Source organism: Symphalangus syndactylus, chromosome 4 (assembly GCF_028878055.3).
Source record: "Symphalangus syndactylus isolate Jambi chromosome 4, NHGRI_mSymSyn1-v2.1_pri, whole genome shotgun sequence".
Taxonomy (NCBI): domain Eukaryota; kingdom Metazoa; phylum Chordata; class Mammalia; order Primates; family Hylobatidae; genus Symphalangus; species Symphalangus syndactylus.
Window position 1 is genome coordinate 71,414,671 of NC_072426.2, and position 12,476 is coordinate 71,427,146.

The 12,476-nt window shown below is 40.5% G+C and overlaps 1 protein-coding gene across 3 annotated transcripts in view; it reads right to left on the bottom strand.

The window, feature by feature from the left end:
- The window catches only part of MTPAP (mitochondrial poly(A) polymerase), a 102,427-nt gene that overhangs the window by 84,950 nt on the left and 5,001 nt on the right, over window positions 1–12,476 (bottom strand). For all 3 annotated transcript variants that reach the window (XM_063637313.1, XM_063637314.1, XM_055275036.2), the window contains exons 2-4: window positions 9,044–9,216; window positions 7,795–8,019; window positions 4,354–4,578 (exon numbers count right to left, since the gene is read on the bottom strand). In XM_063637313.1, the coding sequence (XP_063493383.1) occupies window positions 4,354–4,578; window positions 7,795–8,019; window positions 9,044–9,216 (623 nt within the window). The remainder of the gene's footprint in view (window positions 1–4,353; window positions 4,579–7,794; window positions 8,020–9,043; window positions 9,217–12,476) is intronic.

Genomic DNA, 12,476 nt, shown 5'->3' on the forward strand with positions numbered 1-12,476 from the left:
CTGGGATTACAGGCTCCCACCACCACATCCAGCTAATGTTTGTATTTTTAGTAGAGACGGGGTTTCACCATGTTGGCCAGGCTGGTCTCGAACTCCTGACCTCAAGTGATCCACCGTCTTGCCTCACAAAGTGCTAGGATTACAGGCTTGAGCCACTGTGCCCAGCCCAAAAAGCCAAATTGTTTAGTAAGACTGCAGCACTGTCTTTAAAACACCTTTTTCTAAATACTTCTATACCTCAGAAATCTAAGAGTAAGACTCAGTTAAAAGTTTCTAGGCCAGGTGCAGTGGCTTACACCTATAATCTCAGCACTTTGGGAGGCTGAGGCAGGAGGATCGTTAGCCCAGATGTTCGAGACTATCCTGGGTACTGTGGTGAAACAACATGTCAACAAAAAAACAAAAATTAAAAATAGCCGGGCGTGGTGGCTCACGCCTGTAATCCCAGCACTTTGGGATGCAGAGGCAGGCGGATCACGAGGTCAGGAGATCAAGACCATGCTGGCTAACATGGTGAAACCCCATCTCTACTAAAAATACAAAAAATTAGCCGGGCGTGGTGGTGGGCGCCTGTAGTCCCAGCTACTCGGGAGGCTGAGGCAGGAGAATGGTGTAAACCCGGGAGGCGGAGCTTGCAGTGAGCGGAGATGGCACCACTGCACTCCAGCCTGGGAAACAGAGCGAGATTCTGCCTCAAAAAAAAAAAATAAATTAATAAATTAAAAATAAATTTAGAAAAAAGAAGAAGAAAGTTTCTAACTCCTCCCTGTTGCCACCAAAGAAAAAATTTTGCCTCCCACTTACATAACAGTAAAATTATATTGCTGTTGATGGTGGTCAACATTTGAACACTTACTACGTCCCATAAGCACTGTTCTAAATGTTTCACACATATTAACTCAATGAATCCTCTCAAACATTGTATGAGATATGTACTATAACACCATTCCAATTTTATAGTTAGGACAACTGAGGCAGAGAGAAGGTAAATAACTTACCCGGGATCACATTACTAGTAAGTAGAATTAAAATTCTGCAGCTTGGTGCCAGAACCCAGGCTTTTTATTACAACACACTGTTATGCTCCTTGATTATTCAGTTACAATCCTTTATTTAAGACAGCCTAATGTAATTTAAGTGCCCCTGCCAGGAACTTAATACATTTTCAAGTACATGATAGTCTTAATAAAACTGATCCAGGCCGGATGTGGTGGCTTATGCCTGTAATCCCTATAATCCCAGCACTTGGGGAGGCGGAGGTGGGTGGATCACCTGAACTCAGGAGTTCAAGACCACCCTGGGAAACATGGTGAAACACTACCTCTAAAAAAATTAGCCGGGAGCAGTGGTGTAAGCCTGAAGTCCCAATTACTCGGGAGGGTGAGGCAGGAGAATTACTTGAGCCCAGGAGGCAGAGATTACAGTGAGCTGAGATCATACCATTGCACTCTAGCCTGGGCAAAAGAGTGAGACCTCATCTCAAAATAGTAATAATAATAATAAAACTGACCCATTTAATTTTTATCTGTTTCCTATGCCTGGCTAGTTTCAATAATCACATGGTGATTAAGTACACAGTACTGTGGAATAAGTATATGAACAGACATGATTCCTATCTGTCCAAGTTTATTATATAGTGGGAGATACACACATCAGCTACTCACTAAACATGACAGAAGAAATTTGGAGACAGATAGAAATACCAGCAAGATACTACAAAAAAGGAGTGATTAATTTTGGCTAGAGTGGAGAAAAAAATCAAGAGTGGTTTCAAGAAGGTAGAACTAGAACCAGACCTTGAAAGCTGCGTTAAGAATGACAGTCGAGGAATGGAGGGAAAGTGCACTCCTGAGTGAAGGCACAGAACAACTGTTTGATCGTTATGATATTTACAAGCACCTTCTATTACTGGAAATGGTAATTAAACAATGTGGTTGGGGCTGGGCATGCATGGTGGCTCAAGCCTGTAATCCCAGCACTTTTGGAGGCCAAGGTGTGTGGATCACCTGAGGTCAGGAGTTCCAGACCAGCCTGGCCAAAATGGCAAAATCCTATCTCCATTAAAAATATAAAAATTAGCCGGGCATGGTGGCACGCACCTGAAGTCCCAGCTACACAGGAGGCTGAGGCAGAAGAATCACTTGAACCCAGGAGGCAGAGGCTGCAGCGGGCCGAGATCATGCCACTGTACTCCAGCCTGGGTGACAGAGTGAGGCTCTTAAAAAAAGAAAAATAAAAACAATGTAGTTGGAAAATTGGGTATGTAACAATATATAATAAGAAATGATGACTAAAATTAATTAAGAGACAGAGGATTTCAATACTATGCTAATGAAAAGAAGCATTCTAAGTTTGTGGGAAAATTCAAACTGTGAGTGAAGTAACTCCAACAAAGACTGAAGGTTAAAATACCAAGGCATGACACAAGGAATAAGAAGTGGAAACAGAATGTAGTTACAATAATCTAAGTGAGAGTTTATAAGGTACTGTGAAACTATGAATACAAAAGATAACAACTTAGAAGCAGAATTAAAAGATGGCTAGCAAAGCTAAAATGCCACTAATTAACATGTGAAACATATAGAACTTTTATAAGAACTTAGAACATTTGTGGGAAGATGAATATAAGTTGTTTCAAAATATTGTTTGAAGTATCAACTAGACATCCACATAAAGACTGATGTTCATTACTAGTCTGAAAGATGTAAGGAAAGATACAGCCATAGAAACTAAATATTTTATAAAAACACATAGCCTTGGCTGGGTGTGGTGACTCACGCCTGTAATCCCAGCACTTTGGGAGGCTGAGGTGGGTGGATCGCCTGAGGTCATGAGTTCAAGACCAGCCTGACCAATACATGAAACCCTGTCTCTACTAAAACAAAAAAATTAGCCAGGCATGGTGGCACCTGCCTGCAGTCCCAGCTACTTGGGAGGCTGAGACAGGAGAATTGTTTGAACTTGGGAGGTGGAAGTTGCAGTGAGCCGAGATCACGTCACTGTACTCCAGCCTGGGCAACAGAGCAAGAGACTCCATCTCCAACAAAAAAATAAAAATAAAAATAAATAGCCTTTTCAACAGTGTAATTAAATTAAGACATCCTCTATATTGTTTGGGAGGATGGAAGAGATACTGGTTAATTTTACCGTTAGACATCGTGTTAAAGAGAACATAAATGGAAGAAATAATATCCAAACTTGCAAGACAAAAAAAGGGGTAAGGAGGAAGTGCAGGAATAAAGTAGGAGTAATCCAATAAAAGGAAGAAAGTGAAAAGCTGCTGGGCACAGTGGCCCATGCCTGTAATCCCAGCACTTTAGGAGGCCAAGGGGTGTGGATCACCTGAGGTCAGGAGTTCGAAACCAGCCTGACCAAGGAGGTAAAACCCCATCTCTACTAAAGTACAAAAATCAGCTGGGCATGGTAGCAGGCGCCTGTAATCCCAGCTACTCAGGAGGCTGAGGCAGGAGAAATCACTTGAACCCAGGAGGTGGAGGTTGCAGTGAGCCACGATTGCACCATTGCACTCCAGCCTGGGTGACAGAACAAGACTCAGCCTCAAAAAAAAAAAAAAAAAAAAAAAAAAAAAAGTGTAAAGCAAAAGCACAGAAAATAGGAAATAAAAAATAAAACAGGAGAAATTAGTCCAAGAATTATCAGTAGTAACAATAAACACATTGAACTCAATGACTGATAGACTGGAGTAAAAGCATACTGCTATTTATAAGATACACCCAAACTAAAGTAACGTATATAAAGGCTGAAAATAAAGAAACAGAAGACATGTGAGACAACTATCAAGCGGCCATATTAACAAATAAAATAGAACTTAAGAAAAAAGTATTTATAGAGATGAATAAAGCATGTATGAGGGATATAATAATAAAACAATCTACTAAGGAAATACAATGATCATATACCTATATGTAGCTAATATAGCCTTTGGATAAAACAAAAATCAAAAGAATTTTAAAGAGAAATTAACAAAACCAAGAATTATGAGATGTAAAAACATCTCAGTAACTAGATCACAAGGTTAAAAAGAAAAAATTAGTTAAGATACGTAATTTGAATAACACAATAAGCAACTTTGACTTAACTGAAAAATTTCTGAACCCTTGAAAACAATTAACTATTTGATTGCATATGTACAGAATATTCACAAAAATGATGACAGAGTAGAATACAAAGAAAGACTTTACAATACCAAAGAATCAATAACAAATATGCCTTATTCTTTAACCACAATGTTTAATAAGTTTAGAAATCAACAGTTTTATTAAGTTCAAAGATTTTTCTTTTTATACTTTCTTGACTTTAAATGATCATAGTGGTCAAAAGAAATAGACTTACCTTGTGAGTGCCGAGGTTTCTGGTTTCATCTAGATCCAAAAACATGTCCAAATCACATCCTAACTTCCCAAAAGTGTTGACTGAGGAGCCAAAGGGTCTGACTATGCAGTCCGGAAAATACGCGGCGGCTATGTCTTCAATAAGAGAACAGGTGAGATATCGGAGCTTAGTGTTCTCCTCTGTTAGCTGGAACTCCTTCAAGAGAGTGTTCAGCTGATCGTCTATCTAGCTAGCCAAAACAAAACCAACAAAATAGAGAAAAAGTACAGGTCATGTAAAAGAGTTACCATTTTACTTTCAAAGATTTGGTGGCGTTGGAGACCTACCTTAGAAATATGCAAAGCCTGGCACGGTGGCTCACACCTGTAATCCCAGCACTTTGGGAGGCTGAGGCAGGTGGATCACCTGAGGCTGGAAGTTCGCGACCAGCCTGACCAACATGGAGAAACCCAATCTCTACTAAAAATACAAAATAAGCCAGGCGTGGTGGCGCATGCCTGTAATCCCAGCTACTCCGGAGGCTGAGGCAGGAGAATCACTTGAACCCGGGAGGCAGAGGTTGTGGTGAGCCAAGATCGCACCATTGCACTCCAGCCTGGGCAACAAGAAAAAGACTCCATCTCAAAAAAAAAAAAAAAAAAAAGAAATATGCAATATTTTCTTGTTCAGTCTTAAAAATGGATTAAAAAAAAAATACTCTTAGAAACCACTGAGGAGGCCAGGCGCAATGGCTCATGCCTGTAATCCCAATACTTTAGGAGGCCGAGGCGGATCACATGAGGCCAGGAGTTTCAGACCAGCCTGTGCAACACAGCAGGACCTCGTCTCTGTTTCACTAAAGAAATAAATTATATAATATTTTAAAATTTTTAAAAAGCTCTGAGGAATGCCACTAGTAAAATAAAAGTTGGCTAGAATCAAAACTTTGTAAGCAATGAGTATAAAGTATTGTCTTAAGAAAACGAAAGTAGTAAAGTCCTCCAGAAGAGGTTAAAACAACCACGTTAGACATTTTAAACTCAAGGGGATGAAAGACCAATGTTAAAGGGCAAGAAAAACTAGAAATACTCAAGTAATGAAGGCCCAAGACCTCTCAGTTTCTCGGAATAACAATCCTGTCTATCCACTAGAAGATTGGCATTAAAATGATCACATACTGAAACTGTGTACTGGAGTATCTGAAGTGAAAAAAAGTCATAATTTCAAATGCTCTTATTTGAAACCAACATTGAAAATATCAACTGGCTGGGCACAGTGGCTCACACCTGTAAACTCCTGGTAAGCCAAGGTGGGAGGATTGCTTGAGCTCAGGAGTGAGACCAGCCTGGGCAACGTGATGAAACCCTGACTCTACCAAAAAAAAAATACAAAAACTAGCTGGGCGTGGTGGAATCCATCTGTAGTCCCAGCTACTCAGGAGGCTGAGGTGGGAGGGTCACTTAAGTCCAGGAGTTTGTGGCTACAATGAGCTGAGATCGCACCACTGCACTCCAGCCTGGGCAACAGAGCAAGACTCCATCTCAAAAAATAAAATAAAATAACTGAACTAAGCATTCAACTCAAAAATAATAAAACAGGCCGGGCTTGGTGGCTCATGCTTGTAATCCCAGCACTTTGGGAGGCCAAGGCAGGCAGATCACACGAGATCAAGAGTTAGAGACCAGCCTGGCCAACATGGTGAAACCCCGAATCCACTAAAAATACAAAAAATTAGCCAGGTGTGGTTGCACATGCCTGTAATCCCTGCTACTCGGGAGGCTGAGGCAGGAGAATCGCTTGAACCTGGGAGGCAGAGGTTGCAGTGAGCTACGATCAGGCCATTGCACTCCAGCCTGGGCAACAAGAGTGAAACTCTGTCTTAAAATAATAATAATAATAATAATAATAATAATAAAAGTAAAGGAAATAGATTAGAAGCAAAAATTTTCTTATTAGAAAATTAAACCTTGAAAATAGTATTTTGATAAATAAAGCCGTGAGTTGATTCCTTGGAAAGACTAGCAAGGTCTGGCAAGTCTGAGTAAGAAACACCAAGACAGGCGGGGCGCAGCGGCTCACGCCTGTAATCCCAGCACTTTGGGAGGCCCAGGCGGGCGGATCACAAGGTCAGGAGATCGAGACCATGCTGGCTAACTCAGTGAAACTCCGCCTCTAATAAAAATACAAAAAATTAGCCGGGCATGGTGGTGGGTGCCTGTAGTCCCAGCTACTCGGGAGGCTGAGGCAAGAGAATGGCGTGAACCTGGGAGGTGGAGCTTGAAGTGAGCTGAGATCACGCCACTGCACTCCAGCCTGGACGAAAGAGCAAGAGTCCGTCTCAAAAAAAAACCGAACAAAAACAAAAACAAACAAACAAACAAAAAAAACACCAAGACAAATACAAACAATATTTGAACAGAGAAGAGACAGAATCTTGGGCCGGGCATGGTGGCTCACACCTATAATCCCAGCACTTTGGGAGACCGAAGTGGGCACATCACCTGAGGGCAGGAGTTCGAGAGCAGCCTGGCCAAAGTGGTGAAACTCCGTCACTACTAAAAATACAAAAGTTAGTTGGGCGTGGTGGTGCACGCCTATAGTCCCAGCTACTTGGGTGGCTGAGGCATGAGAATTGCTTGAATCAGGGAAAGGCTGCAGTGAGCCAAGATCACACCACTGCATTCCAGCCTGGGTAAGACCCAGACTCCATCTCAAAAAAAAAAAAAAAAGAGAGAGAGAGATAGAATCAGAAAGAAGACATTTTAAAATTGACAGAAAACCATGTACAATTTTATGTCATTATGCTGGAAAGAGAAAGAAAACCTAAATTGTTCAAAAGGCCAAAAACTTCAGAAGAATGTGGTTACCTGTAAGTACAAATGGGGCATGGCGGGGAAGGAGTAGACAAGGACTACTATCACTTTTCATTCAACATATCCTGCAGTTTGAATTTTTTAAAAGCAATCCATTTATAGAGATGTTAAAATTGTAATAAAAATATTAGCATGAGAAATGTAATAATGCATTTTTGTAAATACACCTTGACTAAGTAGGGTTTATTCTGTGAATGCAAGAATGACTTCACATGAGGAAATCTACAGTGAATCTACAATTCACTACATTAAGACATTAGGAGGGGAAAGAAAAAGACATTAGGAGAAAAACCACATATAATCTCAAGATCATATGCCAGTCATCAATACAATCTCAAATGTCAAAACTCAACATCTACTCAATGTGTTGAGCATGATGACATTCTTAGAAAGCTAGAAAAAGAAAAAAACTTTCCTTCATCTCATTATGCATCCACCACCACGATTCATCTCCGTAACTCTTTTCACCTTGTAAAACTGAAGATCTATACACATTAAACAATAATGTAGCCTGAATATTTTACAGGAATCTTTATTGTTCATAAAAAAATACATTGTTCTAAAAGTTGAAGTACACCTAAAAACTTACACTTTCTGCATAACAAAGTAATTCAAAAAGCTGCTTGTTTGAAGGTGGCAACTGATTACTTGACCGTATGCGTGACCGTTCAGAAGTCTGGTTTTTCAACTTCAGATTGAAGAAACGTGATCTGAATGGAATTGCAGTCTCCATGGCCATGCTTGGAGTATGAGTCCCATTCTGCAGTGAACCTATGCTTTCCTTTTGGCAAAATTCTACAACAGCATAGAGACCCTATACCAAAAACAGAAGAAAAAACAGAACACATTTCACAATATATCTAACATACTATTTTAGCTCATATATTAAAACAATTACCATAATGCTACAAAATATCAAGTTTTTAAAATTTACAAATGATATGATTCTAACATAGCATTAATTTTATTCAATTTAAGTAGATTAAGAAAAGGAACACTGGGCCGGGAGCAGTGGCTCATGCCTGTAATCCCAGCACTTTGGGACGTGGAGGTGGGCAGATCACCTGAGGTCAGGAGTTCAAGACCAGCCTGGCCAACATGGGGAAACCCCACCTCTACTAAAAATACAAAAATTAGCCAGGCATGGTGGCGGGTGTCTGTTAAGTCCAGCTACTTGGGAGGCTGAGGCAGGACAATCGCTTGAACCCAGGAGACAGAGGTTGCAATGACCCGAGATCATGCCGCCGCACTCCAGCCTAGGCAACAGAGTGAGACTCCATCTCAAAAAAAAGAAACGGAACCTTAAAACAATGTTAGTTAAGAGAAGCTGAAAAGACTGAAAAGAATGCTGAAGCAGAAAAATCCAAAGGCAAAACAAAGATCCCCTCCCACTGGCCTTCATCCGCAAGTTAAAGGGACTATCTAAAGTATTCAAGCTGGGTGTGGTGGTGCAGGACTGTAGTCCCAGCTACTCCCGACGCAGAAGGATCACCTGAGCCTAGGAGTCGAGGCTGTAGTGCACTATGATCGTACCTGCCAACAGTCACTGCACTCCAGCACAGGCAACATAGTTGGACCCCATCTCTTAAAAAATAAAATTAAGCATTTGAATAATGAAATCAGCCATAAATGACTTATAATCCTAAAATACCGCTATAAGAATTTCTGGTCCCATACCAAAAACAAAACTCATTAAAGAAATCTAGATAAGGAAGATGCAGTATATCAAAGAGAACCCACCTACCATATTGCAAAAGGCAACAGCAAAAAACAACTAATGGAGACCTCCACCCTTGAAAAGCATAAACGTTAAGTTAGATTGTTTTTCAAATACTTACAAAGCTTTCATAGAAGAAATGATTATTAATAGGTCCAAAGTGGGATAAATATTTAAGAAACTTTTTTTCACTGATTTTCTCTGGGCAATGTATTAAAACAGTCCGCTGTGCCTGTTCTCGTCTTTCATTTTGCATCTCAGAGAATCTCCTTTTGGGAATCTTGTCTTCAAAGCCTACGAACGAGACAAAAACATTTCCACCAAACGCACACACACAAAATTTTAAAAATATTTTGATAAGGTGTTTAAAGACTTTATATATGACTAAAACCAACTTCACCTAATCTATTTTTTTCTCTTCCTTTATAAGGGTTAAACTATACTACAGTAGTCTCCCCATTACCCACAGGGGTTATGATCCAAGATGCCTGTAAATGCCTAAAACCTCAGATATTACCAAGCCCTATATATATAACGTTTTATCCTACACATATATAGCTATGATAAGGCTTAATTTATAAATTAGGCACAATAAGACATTAATAACAATGGGCCAGGCTTGGTGGCTCATGCCGGTAATACCAGAACTTTGGGAGGCTGAGGTGGGTGGATCACCTGAGGTCAGGAGTTCGAGATCAGCCTGACCATGGTGAAACCTCATCTGTACTAAAAATACAAAAATTAGCCAGGCATGGTGGCGCGCGCCTGTAGTCCCAGCTACTTGGGAGGCTGAAACAGGAGAATCACTTGAAACCAGGCGGCAGATGTTGCAGTGAGCTGAGATTGCACCACTGCACTCCGGCCTGGGCAACACAGTGAGACTGTCTCAAAAAAGAGAGAGAGAGAGATTAACAACAACTAATAATGAAATAGAACAATTCTAACAATATACTGTAATAAAAGTTATACGAATGTGGTCTCTCTCTCTCTCTCAAAATATCATATTGTACTGTGCTCACCTATTTGTGGACCATGGTTGACTGTGAGGAATTGAAACTGTGGACAATGAAAACATGGATGAGGTGGAATTACCGCACTTTCAGTGTTCGTTTGACTACTCTCCCATGACTACTATTAAAACTGCCCACTTTCTCTGTTTTGATTTACTATGCTTGATGCAAACTGCTGAAAACGGAGTTCCAAAAAAAAAAAAAAAAAAAAAACCAGGAAAGTAAAATCACTTATTTAATACTTGCACAAATATGCACATACAAAATTGTGCAAATTGTAACACTCCAAAGCCTAAAAGAAATTATTACAAGCCTGAGTGTAAAGAGACAATGAGTTTGGAAATTTGATGTTTTGAAGTAAGCTATTAAGGCGTTTTTCTTTCTCAAGGGTCTTGATCTGGCTCAAACAATTAACAATGAGTTACCAACTATCATGAGCTCTGTATCAGGGAAATCAAAGAATTTAAACCCTCGTTGCTGCCCATGAAGAGCTCATTGATAATTTTACTAAGGAAAGAAAGAGGCTAGGAGTTTTACAATCACAGGGAATCAAGACAAGAATTGTGACAGTCAAGAATTAAATATTAATAATGCACTAGCCACAGTGGGAAGGTCAACAAATGAACTAAGTATAGAGACAAAAAAATTATTCAGGTTCTAAGAGAGTATTAAAGCACAAACCTGAATGTTAACAACTAATTTTCTTCCCCCAAGATTTTAACTTCCAGTTAAGTAGTTTAAGGTGTTTCTTTAAAAAGTCTGGCATGGTAGACTCTAGAGATCATAAACCACCAAGTCTGATATCAATACCCTTAACAAGGCCAGACGCGGTGGCTCAAACCTGTAATCCCAGCACTTTGGGAGGCCGAGGTGGGCAGATCACCTGAGGCCAGGAGTTTGAGACCAGCCTGGCCAAATTAACCAGGCGTGGTGGCGTGTGTCTGTAGTCCCAGTTACTTGGGAGGCTGAGGCAGGAGAATCACTTCAACCCGGGAGGTTGCAGTGATCCGAGATTGCACCATTGCACTCCAGCCTGGGTGACAGAGGGAGACTCTGTCTCAAAAAAAAGAAAAAAAAAAAAATCTTAAAATTCCAAAGAAATTAAATAGAACAGAAAATGTAAATGATGTATAGAAATCAGCAGAAACTTTTAGCCTCATTTTCTTCCAAAAGGCTATGAAACTGATGGATCAAGGAAATACTCCAAACCCACTATCTTACTTTTTTCTTTCCTTCTTTTTTTTTTTTAAAGAGACAAGGTCTCCCTCTGTCACCCAGGCTGGAGTGCAGTGGCACAATCCCAGCTCACTGCAATCTCTGCCTGCCAGGTTCAAGCGATTCTCATGCCTCAACCTCCCCAGTAGCTGGGATTACAGGCGTGTGCCACCACGCCCAGCTAATTTTTGTATGTTTAGTAGAGACGGGGGTTTTACTACGTTGGTCATGCTGGTCTTGAACTCCTGACCTCAAGCAATCCTCCCTCCTTGGACTCCCAAAGTGCTGAAATTACAGGCATGACGCCACCACACCAAGCCTGAAAATACAGCTTTTAACTATGTGCCTTTGCCTCCATTCCCAATGACAATTCTTTAACATCAATCTCTTATTTCAGGCCTGTATCACAATAATCTGACTCCTAAACTAGTCTCATTCACTCTAGTTTTGTTTTTCTCAAGCTATCCTCCACATAACTGCCAAAGCGTTCTTTATAAAATGGTCTTTTTTTTTAAGTCTTATTCTTTGGCTTCCCTGCTTAAATCCTTCAGTGGCTTCCCCACTGCCTTTAAGATCACATCTCAACTCCATAGCATGGGTATAAAGTGCTTGCACCATGTCCCATCTCCCCTCTTTCATGTCACTTATACCATTTCTTTCTGTTATACTTTTCATATATGGTACTCTACACACACAATACTATCACATGCTATGAACTATCTATGTCTTCTTCCTTCTGGTTGGAATGTCCACCTTCTCATTTTCTGTCTGGCAAACTCCAATTCACCCTCCAAATCTTGCTCAGGTCTGTGAAGACTTCTGACTCTCCATCGCAGAATCTCTTCCACCTCTGTATTACCTTACTTTAACAACTATGAAAGAATGTAATTCATAGTGTTATATTTATTTAACAATATGGAAGAATACTTTCTTCCATATTGAGGGCAGAGGCTATTCTTTTCAATTAGATCTCAGTCTACCAACTATCCTTCCTCCAAGTGGTCCTTATTTCCTTCTCTTATGGTACAGGCTCTGCCTAGACCACCTTACCACCTTTTCAGTTGTGAATGCCACCTACACACTCGTCTCTGATTTTTACCGAGTCTAAACTGATGTCCAACTGCTTATTGCAAAAGTAAAGTCAAACAGCGTAGAATTTTCTTTTTTTATTTTTCAGACAGAGTCTCACTCTGTTGCCCAGGCTGGAGTGCAGTGGTGTGATCTCGGCTCACCGCAATCTCCACCTCCAGGGTTCAAGCAATTCTCCTGCCTCAGCCTCCTGAGTGGCTGGGATTACAGGACATGCCACTGCGCCAGGCTAATTTTTAT